The sequence below is a fragment of the Anopheles marshallii genome, chromosome 3 (assembly GCF_943734725.1).
Source record: "Anopheles marshallii chromosome 3, idAnoMarsDA_429_01, whole genome shotgun sequence".
Lineage (NCBI taxonomy): Eukaryota > Metazoa > Arthropoda > Insecta > Diptera > Culicidae > Anopheles > Anopheles marshallii.
In genome coordinates, this window is record NC_071327.1 from 65,166,609 (window position 1) to 65,183,252 (window position 16,644).

The window sequence follows — 16,644 nt, forward strand, 5'->3', positions numbered from 1 at the left end:
TTGCGCGTGTGGTAATTATTTCGACCGGATTCGGATTAGCGCCAAAGGTCCGCACCATGCTGGGTGCGAAAATTGCGGTCCCGACCAGCCATGATTAAATTTTGTTTCTAACTCATCGCGATGGGCAGAGGTCCCGGTGTTCGAGGGTGGAAATTAATTCCATTTCGGACCACGCTTCGAACACGATCCGTAAGAGTGATATTATTTTATAGAAAAATTCACCCAAAACCAATGGCGGCATGGTAATCAAATATTTAAAATTGCCGAAATAAATTCCATAATGTTGTGTTATAGTCGTTCAGTGGTAGCTTAATACATTAGCTTGTATCTAAAGATTATCACGTTTAGGTTTGGACGATCTTTAAACCAGTATACAGTGCGTTACATAACTATACAAACCCTTTTTTGTATATTTTTGTATAATACAAACAATAAATTATTTTAAAGATATTTCCATCCTTCATCGCTTTGTTATAAGATGTCATGTAATGCAATTTGTTTATTTTCGCTTTACGAAGATATTCATTTGCACTAAAACTGATAAATTACAGTTTAAAGTATGTGTATCAGTCCCTGGAATGTAATAAAGAAAGATATGCAGAAAATTAATCCAAGCAGGCCGAAATAGGCCCAAATGCAGAACAAATTGGCTTCAAATGAGACAACAATTTCATAATCTACCCATAAAAAGTGCATTATGTTGTATGAATTTGTGTAATTGTGATTTAACCTTACGTGCTGTACGGCGAACTCACTGTCGTTGCGTCATGAGAATGACACCGGACGACCGAGCCCTTCAAGTCCTTTTAGGTCATCCACCTGGACAGAGGACTCCGTGGTCTTGGCCTGCTGCAGGAGGCCTCTGAATCGCTCATGGCCGAGCGCCGTCGTCTGCCAATCCACATTCTCAGGCTTTCTGCCGCAACGCATCAACGCCATCACTCGTTCTCAATTTGGGTCTACGACCCCTCCACTGTTCACATGGACGACTTAAAATAACTGAACGGTTTTGATTGTCCGGTGTCATTATCATGACGTGACCAGTCCACAAGACGAATTCGTTATACGACGGTGAGTTTCTGATACAGCTCATAGAGCTGGTCATTGTAGCAGCTCCTCCATTGTCTTTCCACATATACGAGGCCAAAAATCCCTCTAAGCATTTACCTCTCGTAGAGGTTTTCCTTAGTTTCGGACAAAAGTCCATGTCTCAGAGGCGTATATGAGTGCTGGAACTATATAGGTTCTATCTAGTCTCAGCTCGCGACAGGTGTTATGAGTAGAGAAACAGACTCAACATGAAGTCCTCAACATTAACTCCACGTTATGGCCATTTTTTTTATAAACCAAAGCTCAACAATTAGCAAAAAAGGGCTGGCCATTGTTCTTGAATAAAAAAAGCTCAACAATCACATAGTTATGTTACGCACTGTATAAAGAAGCAATTTAAATTCTGATCTTATTTACTTGCAATGTACAGTGTGTGCTGCATTAAACGACTAACAATAACCACGCTAAAGTCAGCTCCATACAGAATCTCAGCTGAAATCAACAAAATTCACCACAAAATACAAGCACACACACGCACAGTAAGCAACGATTGCTGCTGTGTCTTTAAAGCGTAGCGAGAAAAATGCATCACACATTCCGTTACTGCATGCCACCACGGCTTGAATCTTGTCGGGATTGATGTATAAAGTATCCACTTCTCGTCCACAGCCGTTAGACACACACCCAGACAGGTGCAAAGTGCGGATTAAACACTGCCCCGGCCAAACCTCGGTGAAACATCAAACAACCGTGCGAGATTGATCGAGGGATACTTTAATCGCTTCCAACCAGTGCCGTCGAGCGGGACGACCACCCGACCGGTGGTCCGTACGCTTTCCGTCGGGCACTTTCTCTCACGGCAAACGATCAAAGTGTATCAAAATTGCAGTATCCATCAATGGATCATAAATGAATTTATTATGAGTCTCCGGGTGTCTCCCTGCAAAAGGTTGACCAGTTGACACCCCACCCTGTACATATCGCTCTCGTTGCATGCCATGCCGATGGCGCAAAAGGGGTGAAAACATAAATTTCCCATTACCCAGGGAAAGACGAAGGTACACACGCCGTGCCGGGCTGTGGGCGTGGGGAAGCGTTTGTGGCTGAAAATTTGTTAGGTTAGGTCTCGGTCTCGCACATACAGAGCAACCTGTGTTCCCATTGTGAGGAGGCGCATAGAGCACCGGGGGGAGGGGGTGGGGGGAACCATAGGGCTTACTGGAAACACTGCAGCTGGAGCTATCAAAGTTAATGGGATGAAAATACTTACGAGAAGCTGGGAACGGGATTTCCCTGGACATTGCACGGTAACTGCACACTGCTTCCCTTGCCGACCGTGAGCTCACTTACTGACTTTTGGCTAGTGGATGGTGCCATGTTCGGAGCGCTATCTACGTGTGTGCGTATGCATCGGAACGGTTTCGATCACGGAGGCAAGTGGGAAACAAAAAAAAAAAAGGGGGCAACGATTAAGGATGGAGAGATGCGCTTAATAGTGTTAGAACTTCCGATACCCGGATATGCGGATGGCACTGGGCAGTGCGAGGGTTTGGCACACCAGGGCTCACGTACCTTTCAGTGTAAGCAGGATGGCGTCGCTTGTTTTGCGCTCGCCCGTCAGCGTGTCGACCGTTACGCACGAGAACCGCTTCAATCTGTCCTCCTCGTTGACGTTCCGTACGCACAGCTCTCCGCCGGGCGTTGTGACAACATACCGTGTGCCTGTGGGGGTGCGGGTGGTGGTGAGCATTGCAAAGAGTGACAGTGGCCGGCAGCTACTCACCAATGTCGGAACGGCCGGGTAGCAGCATTTCCTTCTCGCCGAACCATGACGACACATGGACGAATTCCCGCACGTGCGACGAGACGAAACATTTCAGGAAGGCCGTGTTGGCGAGCGTCACATCCGCGTTCTCCACCTTCACCTCGTACGGTTGCCGTACCACTGCCCGCATCGAACCGTGCGAGTGTGTGTGTGTGTGTGTTTGGATGGCAAGGAATAACAGCATTCACCGAGAAGGAAAACAAAGTTTCAGATCAGTGTTTAATGTGCGAGGCTGAACGCTCCAAGGATCTTCATCGTCGTCGTCGTCGTCGTTGTGTCGCCATCCGGGGGGGGGCTGGGGGGTTTTGGACAGGCGATGTCGACTTACCTGCTCGTACCCGGATGTCGTGGCTCAGCAGTACGTAGTAGGAGTAGCTGATTCGGCACCGATAGGTCGTATCGTGCACGTCCGTCCGAAAGAGATGGCCAGCGAACGGGGGAAAGTAGAGTGTTCCGTTCGGTAACGCTTGCCTGACGGGATGGAAAGCATAGTCCATGGGTTAGAGGGTTGAAGATGTGCGACTCCGTACGCTCGTCGGTCCCGAAGCCCAGCGTACCGTCTTCCAGCTATATACCGGGGCTGCGTATGTATTGTCAATATTGCCCGACATCGATACATGCAAATACACATGCGATACAATACGGATCACCACCCGGCACCATCATTGGGGTTGGGGATTTGCCCAACGAACGTCGGGCGGAATGCAATCATATGTTGATTCAATGCTGAATTTTTGGGTGAGTGATACAACACATAGCCCTGTATGGGTACCACGCTAGATATATTGCTGTTAGAGAGCTTCTTCTCCTTTCTTAGCCCACCACACCCCCCTTTCTCTGTTACTGCCACCTTTCCTGCTACTGCTCCTCTGTTTTTTTTTTCAACCGATCGGTTCCAGTTCCAGCGAACGGGATTTGGATCAATATACGTACACAATTTGATTATTGCTGAAATGCAAATCGTTAGCTGTGGCAAAGCAAAAATCTAGCATTTTCTGCTGGTTCGGTAATGTGTTTATTGTCAGCATTTTTGACAGACACCATGCATCTGGCTGTATGCTTCGAGATGTGTTACAGCAAACCCTGGAAGCTTTATTTGCAGAAAGAAGCCATTTGGAATCCATTTAGGCAAGGAACAAAACACGCGCAATGCCCTTTGAGCTGCAGGAAATTGTTTTGCAGCATGGTCACAGGGGTTTTTATTTCAAAAATACGTTACAACAGGTAGGAAATTGGATTTTCACAGATAGTTTCACCAATTCTTCATTGTTTCATTCATTGAAGTAAAACATTTAGATGGTGAAGACAATGCTTTTGGTAATCCATTTCTCCTGTTCAAATGTGCAACTTCAACATACAAAGACGCACGAAATGGTCCCAACGAACTTCACTCGAACTTTAAATCCCTGTAATAAAACATTGCTGGTTGGTAGTGGAGTTGTCCTTCATCGGGCAAAGGATTCTGTCGAAGGAGAAGGAGGAGGAGAGGTTGACAGATTCACAAAGTGATTGTTATTGAAAGTATATCCAAGAATTCCTTAGGAACCTCGCCACTGTATTCGATAGTTTTATTTAAATATTAAATTGAATCTAGCAGGGTGGCGTTCCAAGAGGACACCATTTAACAGTGACCGTGCAATTGGATGGTGACAATTGCTTCGGAGGCTTTTTCTACGAGACTTTTTTTATGAAATGCGATGAAGAGGATTGCCCCTTATACTAGGTTTGTAATATTTTAGTAATCGTATACTATTTTAGTATTCCCCCTTATATTCCCCGTTTTTTTATGAAATGATTTTTGTGATTTTATGTTAAATTGGCAAAATTACATTTTTAATGCTTAAAATAACAAAATATAACTTTTATTATTTTATTCATCGCAAACACGCGAAGAGTTTGTATTCTTTGAGGTATTTTAATTTTTTGAAGTTTGAAGTTTGGCGAAAAATAATCCAAATAAAATTATTATTGTCATATTAACCATTAAAAATATAGTTTTTCATAAGGTATTTACTATGGTAGATCAAAATAAGGCTATTTACCGTGACCGATTCAAACATTTCAACGCCATTTTTTAGCTGACGAATTGTGGATTCACGGTGTCAAAGTGACTGTTGATGATGACATTTGGGTGGGTTTACGATGACCGATTGGCTGTGTAAATCATGTGTTAAGGCTAAATACCACGATACGTTGTAAAATATTCTTCAGATCCAAAAAAGCCATTAATTGAACTTCTTCAAAATACCACTTATCAAAGCTTTTTTCTTTTAATCTCATTAACACATTTCAGTTTGAAATATTTCAATTAATCTAAGATATAATTTTATGGTGCTTTTTTATTAAAATAAAGTTAGCAAACACAGCAAAGTAGTTGACGTACACGATGGGGCGTACCGATTGATTCCTGAAGCACAACATTCTAACTTCCAATCGCTCTCTGTCTCGAACGAACGTCTCCATCGACTGTTACTGTATCATCCGCTTTCCAGCAAAGCCATCTCCAGCGGTATTGTGTGGTGACCGGATGCCAATCAAAGCACTGCACAAAATCCAAGAAAAGATCCTTCATCCCGGATGCTTTATACTTGCCGTTGTTTCGCCATTGCGAGCTGGTTCCGAATACGGTGGCTGTGTGCACATTCTTACACACACACACACCTCATGTGTATGTGTGTCTCTGCATGTATCGAAGATGTTTTCGAACCCGCAACGGCCACGTACATCCCCGACCCAGCCACACGCACGTAATCCCAATAAATATTGCATCAAGACTGATAAGTTTACGGTAGATTGAACAGGTACATAATGCACCGTATATAATGTCCCGCACACGAATGGGTGGGTCTGAAGGCCCACACACGCGCCACGCACATAATCAAGTGTACTATCACGAGGTAGAACATAAAGAATGGCATCTTTCGCCCTCTGCGCTTCGGCTCAGATTGCGTTTTGCACGAATTAATGCGGCAGCGTTCTGCTGTTTCGTTGGTTCCGACAGCCTGAGCACTGTTCCGTACCTGTTGTGCAGTGGTGTGAGGGGGGAAGGGGTGGGGGGAGAATTTGCTTTTGTGCCTCGAGTCGAGTTTTCGAATAAACTTCGGTTTACATGTTAGCGTGGTGCGTGGTTTTCCCGGTGGGAAATGCGCCGTCGCCGGGGTGGAATGAAACGCGCGTCGACAGTTGGAAAAAGGTCGCAACCGCAAATCGTGACTTTGGTTGTCTTCTAAACTTTTTCCAAACCACACACACGCGCGCCCACCCAACGGCGTGACGGTTCGTGTGAACAAACTCCAAGGAGCGCCCGAAAATGGCACCCGGGGTATGTGTGCGCTTACGTGCCCGTGCTGGGATCCTCTTCCTGTAGTTTATTTCACCGTTCCGTTGCGCCTTTCATCTTTAATTAATAATTCACGTATCAAAACGGCGCGGTGCGCCGCGGACGGGTAGCGGGTAGTTTAGCCGACGGTAACTTTAGCCGTCCCCCATTTCGGCCCGGTGGCCGAAACGCATCGTCCCAACTCCGACGATAATCTCGTGTTTGATATGTGATCTGAAAAGTTTTCGCTCCACTTACCTCAGTCCCGGCACGCTGCTCACCAGGCTGCCGTCCTTCAGTATCCACTGGATGATCATTTGCGGACCACCGTAGGCCTGGCAGACGAGCTGCGCGTTGCCGGTGTCGTTGCTGAACAGCACGCTCGACGGAAGCTCGTGCAGAAAGTTGGGCATCTGAAGATTTTCCGACGACAGCGCATACCCTGCCTGCTCGATGAGTATCGCCATTGCTAGGCAGTGCACGAAACCTGCGTCCGATGGACGGGGCAAGCACGGTGCGTGTGGGGTGTGGTATGATTTATGAGGTTACGCGGTAGTTTATTAGTGGATTTATTGCTGTTCGTAACAAAATTTGTCTAGCTCCCTTAATATGCTACCCACCATTTTGGGGGTGGATTGGGAATAATGGCGTAGGGTAGTGTGCGGATTTGGGAAAGATCGTGCCCGTACTTCTTCTACCAAACGAGAGCATTGTGTATGTAAATACACGAACAATAACAACCGCTACTTACCGGGCAATCGTGATAGTGTTGCTCTTGCCGCTTCCATAATTCCTAGGCGATACTGAAAATGGAAGAAGAATTGCTGTTTTGTAAAACTTTTCCTCTCTAGCATGGGTATTACTATCGAGAATAGTGCGGTGATGGTAATGGGATGAGCCCGTGTGGGAATAAATATGAGAAATAATCTATTGCTTCGAGTGTGGCAGACCGAATACTACCGAAATGTGAAAATCAAAAACCAATTGAACCAAGGACAATGTATATTTATTTTCCCTCCCACTGTGTACCAAGCGTACATTCCTTCACTCAGTGACAACTAACTGTAATATTCCTAACGAAATCTTCTGTATATCTGGTGGGACCAGCTAAATGTGCTCTATTGCGAGCTGTCTACATCAAATTTAAAGATTTCAACGGTCTATTGATAACAATTGATTCGTTTAGGCTGAGAATCGCGAAAAAAAATGATCACAATACGCTTACAAGCTCGGTTAAGTCATTTTGCATCATCATAAAAACTTCAAAAATCTAGGATAACTTAAAATAACACTGAAACTACAGGGTTTTACTATACACAAAATCCCCGCATACTTGATACTCGATGTACTCGATTTTGCAATATTTTGCGATATTTTGGAAATTGAGTTCATTCAGTTTCAGGGGAAGTTTATTCAATAATTAAAAAAAATTCCTCCGAACGACAGTTGTCGAAGCTTAAAAACACAATGAAATAATAGAACAGATGGAAAGTTTATTAGTTATTTGGATAGAATATATGGTAAATAAACACAATTCCTTTCAGTGCCGCGTAATTTGACACCAAATGTTCTCTTATCCGTTTTCTTGTTTGTAACGCAATATATTTTCTACGGATCACACTTTAGCGCATTGTATGCGAATCCCACAGCACTTTCCCGTGTACTTGAGTCATATTAACCTCCACGGATCAAAATCCAGCTCTTCCAGCACATTCGCGACCAAGTGTGTCACAGATATTACGTCTCGATGCCTTAAATATAACTTCGTAGAATAACAAATACACAGATTTTAGGAGAACCTATAAGCAGATAATTCGTTCACAAATTAATATCTTTCATGAGGCGATCAACGCCTACTACATATGCTCCTGAGCAATTTCAATCAGTTTTATTTTCACCCATCCTGTCAAAATCTATTTTTTTCCTAGGTTTTGTTATTAATGAACATAATTTCTATTTCCCATTCTGCACATCATTTGTTTAAAATTTCGTTAAGTTTAGGTACAACATATCTCAACTTTTGAATCCACTTGTAGACAAACAGGATGACCAATTTGACATTCACTAAAATGTGCGATTTCGTATCCTATTCTTGCAATTCCGTAAAGTGTTTTGTGTTTCACTATCAAACTCCACGTTTATCATAATCAGTAAGTTGGGATCGCCATATCCATTCTATCGTAAAACCCTGTTAAAACACACCAACTATTTAAACTGTGGATAACTGCAGTTGCAGTTAAAGCTTTATGAACCAATAAACTAGCTGATGAGTAAAGAATTCCTTCATTTTCAAACTGTATTATATAAAATAAGTCAAATTCCCTGTTTTAACATGCTTCAACAAATTAAATTTTGGTTCCCAATCTAATGCTTCGATTCAATTTCTACGTTCTACAAATAGTTCATATTGAAAATGACCGTGTCGTTCACTTCAAACTTCAACATTAGTGGCACACATTTGTTATCTGAACATGACCTGCAAAAATGATAGCATATTATACCCCGCCACCGGATTGGATACCTTTTGCCGATATGTTTATCTAGTGCTATAATATAGCGGGTTGATATACTATTACGCCATACTACGAACGGTGGAGTGGGCGTATGTGCGGTGGAATGTGGTACCACATACTACAAATTTCAGTGCTGTACAGCTTCCCGGTGGAAGAGTGTGTACGGTCCATGTCCTTCGCGCGATGTATTACGATAATCATGAATGTTTAAATTCGAAATGGCACCCGGACCGATGCGCACCAGCTGGTACACGGATGGTTGTGGACACATACACGTACGAGTATCTAACGCATTGCCCGTAGGGGCAAAAATCGTCCTGCAACACACGCACACACAACACAGGCACTCCAACTCACCGTGCGCTGTGTACCGATGTCGAGCGTAGTTCTTAATCAACCAAATGACAAATTACCACCCGTGGTGTTTCGTTACAATCCACTTGCGTTAGCTGTTGATAATTCATGGCATTGAGTATGGTGGTGTGGCGAGAACTTCGGCGAAAACTCTGGCAGGTTGAACCGCACGGGCGGAAGATAACCGCGACGGAAGGAGAAGTAGGGCGTGTGTCAAAGACAGTACGGTAAATGGCATTGTGTGCTGGCGTGTCGCAGCCCTCGTAGGCAAACCGGGCAAATGGCGCAGCGTGCGGCGTGCCGGGTACCGAACCGAAGATACAATAGCCGCACCACAACTGTGCGAACAGTACAACCACCAAAACCCCCCGAGGATAATGACAGGAAGGAAGGCACGTTGACTTGCCACCGCCTGTGCAAAAAAAAAACATACATTACGGGATGCATTTTTGGGATGCACTCCCATCGCGGAGGGGTGAGAGAGAAAAACCACACACACACAAACATTAAAAACAAAAAACAAATAGAAAATGGAAGACACGATGGTGCACCTGGTGGGGTGGGCAGGCGACAACCATTCGTTCAAACCGTTCGGAAGCACGAGTCGCTTGGAGTCGAAGAGCCTTTGTGATATGAGCGTTTGTGTGTGTGTTTTTTTTTTCTGTTGCGGTTTTGCAGCTGCGAGTGAAAACTTCGAGATGGTGATGGGAAAAGTTGGAGTACAAATGGTTTTTTGATTCACCAAAAATTTATTCCACCTCCGTCGCGCCACGTCCACACTGGCAGCCGGCGAACGATGTGTTAAAGGCTTGCCCTTGGAAACTTTTGTTTTGTTGGCATCATCTCTCTTTCCCCCGCAGTGAAACTTCGTCATATGGCGATTACTTTCCGAACAGTGAAGCCGCAGCAAGCCGCCGCTACCTTATTCGTGCCGTTCGCTGCACAAAACCGTCGCGATTGGATTGAATGCAAATCTTCAATGGAAGTTCCTCGTGCATTTTTTTTTTTTTGGTGTGTGTTTTCCACGATAAGTTACGGCTGCGAGTCGCAATGTCGCGTAGACTTTTCCAGCTCTCTTTGCTCTCATTCCTTCCCGTGTTCTGACGGGGAAGTGGTGTTACGAGTAGGGGGTTTTTCATGTTTTGCTTCGCCGTACCATCTCTTACACTGCTCAAAATTCAAATGAACGCCCCAAGCAATTGTCAATGGAAGCAGCTCGTGGAGGGGATGTGCAGCAGTTAGACAAAGAGCATCCAAGATACTGGCCGACGTGGAGTCGCGACCGAGCTCCGTGTCAAGTGGGAAGCAACGCCTACGTTCAACTGGGAAGTTCTCCGCCCTTACGTGCAATGATTTCGCACACGCGTGCACACATCAACCAAACCGTAGATCAGCAAACGGTTACAACGGCGCCGACTATCGTTGGTGTGCTGGTGATAATACGAAGCCATGATTATCATTCCACCCCTCCACCTCTCAGTCAGCCATGTTTGGGGTGCAAAAATAATGGCATTTTGCGTTCGAATGTGCGCTCGGTAGTCCGCCGGGACGGACTTGCATTGCGGCGTGGATGAAAAAAAAAAAACGGGTGAACGCAGTGAACGTTTTGAGAATAGCATTACGTGTATCGTTAGACGTCTCATTAATACTTAATCACCACACTGTACGGGCGCAACTGAGGTCGCCGGAGTGTGATCGAGCGAGCTTGAAGTATGAGCATGACAAAGTATCGCGACGTGTGCCGTGCCTGCGTTATCATGCTGGAATCACGTGGAAACCCAACCGTTGCGTATTTGATATGTTGTATTTGATGATGGAAAACATCGTACAATAATAAAGGGTTTGGTATTCACCACATCCGCTGGGCATCGTTCAGGGTGAGTGTGGAAGGCATCGTATTTATTGCTTAATCAAATGTATTTACGTGCGTGCTCATAACGCGGTTTAAATGTTTCTGGAACGTTCAATAAATCTGCGATAATACTAAGAGTGGCAACAGTTTAAAATAGTTGCAAATTCTGAAGCTCGTCTAATCGTCTTACCGGACAACATCAATTGAGCACTAGTTTGGGTGCAAATTTCCTAGAAAATCTAATTTATTTAAGCACGAAGTCTCCCTTTGAAATGTCCTTATGCTATAATTGTGGCACCTGGAAACCCCGCAGGTATTCATAATTGGTTTTCGTTGTCTTTTGTTTCCGTTAAATTGCTTTTATTTGAAGCGCGAAAACAAGTGTACAATTCGGGTGACAGCGCGTCATAGTGCATAAAATTCAGCAAATTGATACAAAGTAAATAAAACTGTAAAATAATTGATGCGTTTAATTAGGAGCTTAAAAAAAGCCTAATTTCAGTTGTTTTAACAATTCAATCAATTGTCAAACAATTTTATTACGTACACTCGAAAATAACAAGACCTATCGATTACTACTTCAATCAAAGTAACTGTTGTCAATTTTAAAATAGTTTAAATGTATTTAATATATTGTAAGGGGCTGGCAATCAGTTCCATTTGGTAATTTGTTGACATTACCTATATTTAAAACTAAAGTTTAAATCACGTGTGATAATTTTTTTACGAAGAACATATAAAAAAGTCATAGTGGCAAGGCTATTTGAGAAAAGAAATCAATTTTTCAATTAATTCACAAAACACCAGGCGTCTCCATGCAAAAAGTACAAACGGATGGAGCCGCCTGGTGATTGATTTTTAGTATGAAACTAATTTAACAAATACTGGGCGTCTCCATGCAAAAATGCTAAAATGATGGAGACGCCCGGTGTTCCACTTACCGGGCTTAATGACCCTCTAGCACCTCAGAGTTCTCTTGTTTCACGATCTTCATTATACAATATATAATTTATCAAGTGGTTTCGACAATCGATTACGTACATAAAAGAGCTAACAGTCGATTTGCTAACTGTGTGCGGTAGTTTAGAGTGTTTCATTAGTTAAAGTACACCCTTTAAAGAGAGCGTGCCAGAAATTTTCCAACAATCTCTTCGCAGAATAAAAACTGTGGTTTATGCTTTTTGACGCTTCAATAAAAACTAAACCCGATTGCAACACACAAAAAAGGAAACCATTCATTTTGTTCAAAAGCACACTTCACAGCTGCGATTGCTTTCAAAACTAACCGAATTGTTAAGTCATTTAGTTTCAACAGGTCCCACCACTGCTAGGCAATCATTCTCATCGCACATCCGATTTGATTAGCACCGTTTCCCGTTTCGTTTGGCAACCGTACGTTTTGCGGAAGCAAAAAAATATGACCATACATACATACATACATTTTTTGGGGCGCTTCTGTTCGTAGCTGGGGACGGAAAAAAAACAATGTCATAAATCTAAATCGGAAAAGTTGTACCATTGGACCAGAGATGTACGTATTCTATGTATTTGGGGATGTCTTGTGATGTTTGGCATCATGATCAAGCTGGTTGCGTGGAAAGATGGAACTCGTCGAGAACAATATGTTGCCAGGTTATGGTCAACTGATGCTATCAATCTGCATGAAATTGAATATTCATCCGTTTTGTTTTTGCACATGACCCTAGTTGGAATGGGCATAACTGTGCCGAGGGAATATCGAAAGAACTGTAAGTAGATACTTGAATTTCGACCAAAACTTTAGCCACATTTTGAACAGAAGCTTCATACAGTTTTGAATAACAAATATTGAACTTCATTCGATATGCTTAATTACCACCGCAATATAATAGAAAGATATACTCTATAAGATATAAAGATACATTATTTAAATCACAAACGTAGGTATGGAGAGTACGTGTCAAACTGAATTAAATTATTGCATAAAGGAATTGTGTTTAATATAATAATAATAATGAAACTATCTATTTATCTCACAGAAAAGATCCTTTATACATATGTTTATTCAAAAATTAAATATTTAATCTTTACTTTAAATATGCATTCTGTCATACAAGTATCGGGAATTGTTAATTAAAAACGCGAATCTCGAATCTCACATGTATTTCAATTTGTTTTCTTCACTAGAATGTTTACACAACTGGTCTCGATTGTTATGCAAGTTTTTGACGTTGTCTGTCAATTAGAATGAGTTTGACATGCAATTGTTTCTGCTATAAAAATATCGAAAATGTAGAAAAATATCAATCAAAGAATTTGTCAGAATTTTTTCTGTTTTGAACGGAATTTCTTTTGCGGAACCACTGAAAACACTGCAAAACGCTTCTCGTGAGAATGTTTCGTCAAAAACACGAACCAACGAGTGGAAAAAAAACGTTCGTAGCGGGTCAAGACATCGTTGAAGATTTGCCCCACTTTGCCCGTCGATTGATGAAAACGTCAAGAAAGTCGAGAAGGTGGTGATTGAAAACCATCTTTTTAGTTTACGAGAGATTGCCAATGACTTAAGCGTATCTCACGAAACGGTTCGAAGGATTCTAGAATGTCAATTGGGCATGAAACGTGTGACTGCTTCAACTCGTCCCAAGAGAGTTAAATTATTTTTCCAAAAACTACATCAAAAGAAGATGGCGGAAGACATGCTTGAAGCAAGCGTAATCTGACCCCTTAGCCTCTCGGACTCTCGGACTCGACCTTCTGTGACATCTTTCTGTTCTCAAACATGAAATTGCCACTCCGGGGACGCCGCTTCGATTCAACTGCGGTGATCAAGAAGAATTCGCTGAAGGCGATCGCTTCAAACGCCTACAAAAAATGTTTCGATGATTGAGAAAAAAGATTTTAAAGGCGTTAACATAAATTTGACACGGCATGGCGGCACGGCTAACGAGCAAAAATCACATTTTTATACTTTCTATGATTATTTAAACAATACTTTTAAGTAAGTCATCCCCGAAATGATAAACCTACATAACATGTTTTCGTTAAACACACCCTACGAGATAACATATCAAAAATCGCAATTATTTACAGGACAATGGAACGAAAAACGTTAATCTTACAATCAAACCGCAAAAAATCCATATACTTAATCAAAATATAATCTCTCACATGCCATCTGTTCGCTGTGTATGTATGTGTGTGTGTGTATTGCTTTATCAATTTCAATTTTACTAATAATTTATGAAAAATAAAAGATATTTGATATCAGCACCAGTGGATTTTCCCGATCAAAGGCAAGCCCACTACGTGGAAATTTATTTCAATGAAAAACCATGAAGAATATTGTCCAACAACCCAATGTTTAATCTCAACCATCGTGTTTCGGGAAACGATACTTACCTTAATTAATGTATAGATTCATAATAATACACCGCAGCGATAACTACCAAGTTCTTCTATCTGTCTACATAATCGCCCATTTGCATCCGTCCGTTGTACGCATTACCGCACACTGATTCACACTGTCACGCCGACCGGCAACTGATTCACTTCATTTCCGTTTCCGCACGCCCTGCCCTGCCCCCCCGGTTGTAGGGTTGACGTTAAACAGCCCCTAACAAGAAAAAGAAGTACGTACAATACGCACACAACACTGCACACAACTCGAAACAAAAATGGAGGGGGGAAAGAATTCCAATTCCACACACGGCTTGGCGCACGTAGTCGCGCCAACAACAGCCACTCCACTCCACCGCGGCACTCCTATTATGCTATTTCATTATCATAATCATTTTGTACTCATCAGCGCTGTGCCGTGAAATGAAGAACTCGTGTGTGCATTATTATCTCATCACTTTATTACACTCCAGCTGCACTGTTGCACCTGGCCGCACAGTGTGCCGCACGTGCTTGTAGGGTTCGCCGTTTTATTCCCGTCCGTTCCCGCACCTTGCTGCCGGGTGGCGAATTCGCTGCTTCGCTTTTTTATTTCTGTTGTTTTTGCTCCCCCGGCCGGCGGCAAACACGCAAAAAAACATGCAAAAAGGAAATGATGACGGCACACGCGAATGAAAAAGGAAAGGACGCAAACAGGAATCAAAATGAAACTAGCTCTCGCTGCTGCTCACAGCCGTGGGAGGGTAGTGGCAGCAGCAGACGAAAGCAAAAAGGATATAAATGAGACCAATTATCCTTCCTCCTCCGGCCTTTTTTTGCCGTGAGTTTTCCTGTTTTCCAACCACTCACACAGCTCCATTCAGTTGTTGCGATGAGCGCTCGTGAGTATGTGTGTGTGTGTGTGTATCCACGTGTGCGTACGTGTGTGTGTATTTGTCCGTTGTTATTGTTGTCCCATATTTTCCCATTTATCTCCCGGTTTCGCTAATCTTTCGCCGTACACATCAGCCAGACCGGTTGTTTTGGTGGGTGGGGGAAGGGGGGAGCATTCAATTGCTTCCGGTACTAGCTTTTCTTGTTTGTTGCTGTTCTCTTTTCCCTTCTCACCATCAACCGTCACCGTGGCCCGATTTGAGTCATTGTCCGGTGAGTGAGTGCATCTTTTTTTTGTTTTGTTTCATCTCCACATTCACTTATTTGTCACGTCAGCTCGTACGCGTTCCGTACGGCGTTGGATAGAATTAACAGGGTGTCACATTTGTGTGTCTTTTTATTGTGTCTTTTATCCTCGTATTGCTCGTGGGACGTACGACGTAGGAGCGTAGCGAAATAGTTTTTCCCGGAAACCGGGAGGTTGGGCTTAAAGCAGGCGAATCGCTTTCACTTTCCACAACACACCGACGAACAGTGGCGGGGTTTTTTTTTTGGTGGCAAACCGGGTTTCCTTACACACCGCCGGACGACCGTCCACGATGCACGATGGTGCAGCGATTCAAATGAACTGACACCCGGTGCTTCGGTGCCTGCTGATAGCTCAACCGTCGGGCACTCGATCCCAATCCGATCGGGGGATCTGTATTGTAACGAAGTTTGCGGGATATAGATACCGTGTGTCCTCCCTCTGTCCTCTCTAAAAACTACCCACTATGTATCCACTTATGTACTGTTGCAGGCTGGTAAAGCGGTATCGCATTTTTGGCAGCACGTTGCGGCACCGGGTGGACAATGGTTGCGGTGTGCACGACTGCAATTCACATAATTATTCAAAAGTACGAAACCGAAGAGCAATAAAATCATCTCTCGCTCGAGTATCATCCCTTCCCTTTCATGCACCCCCGCTCCCCAAACTCCCCCCTTTCTTTCCGGTCGTCGGGTCTGGGAAAGGACTAGAGTACACACTCGAGAAAACTGTTGAGCAAACACATGGACTCTGCTCACTTCACTTCACTGCACGCGCTGATTCCCATCCACCACAACCCTCCGTCTATCCCTCTGTGTGTATGTGTGTGTGTGTGCATGTATGTGTGACTGAAAGGGGGGAATGAGTGTTAGAGTTAGGCTGAGGTAGACAATTATTTGCTGCTTGTACCGGACCAGGTTATGTGTAACTGTGGCCATGAGTGGAACAGTGTTGTGAAGAGTGCGGGATGAAGTGCCGGGAATTCTACTTTCCATTCCCCTTTGCAACACCCATTTACCCCCTCCAAACATTAACGAGTGGAAATTCTTTACCGTACGCAGCATATCGCATCCGATGGATTGGCAACATCCGATTTTTTTTTGCGCTTCGTGTCAGTGATTTAAACCGTTTCCGCTAACTCACAGCGCACTACACAAATTAACATTACTTATC

At 43.5% G+C, this 16,644-nt stretch overlaps 1 protein-coding gene across 1 annotated transcript in view; it reads right to left on the reverse strand.

The window, feature by feature from the left end:
- LOC128716219 (cell adhesion molecule Dscam2) overlaps nucleotides 1–6,982 on the reverse strand; it is a 31,477-nt gene extending 24,495 nt beyond the window's left edge. Inside the window, exons 1-6 of the mRNA XM_053811138.1 lie at nucleotides 6,946–6,982; nucleotides 6,453–6,681; nucleotides 3,204–3,346; nucleotides 2,834–2,995; nucleotides 2,623–2,772; nucleotides 2,321–2,441 (exon numbers count right to left, since the gene is read on the reverse strand). Coding sequence (XP_053667113.1) covers nucleotides 2,321–2,441; nucleotides 2,623–2,772; nucleotides 2,834–2,995; nucleotides 3,204–3,346; nucleotides 6,453–6,681; nucleotides 6,946–6,982 — 842 coding nt within the window. The remainder of the gene's footprint in view (nucleotides 1–2,320; nucleotides 2,442–2,622; nucleotides 2,773–2,833; nucleotides 2,996–3,203; nucleotides 3,347–6,452; nucleotides 6,682–6,945) is intronic.
- Nucleotides 6,983–16,644: the final 9,662 nt, after the last annotated feature.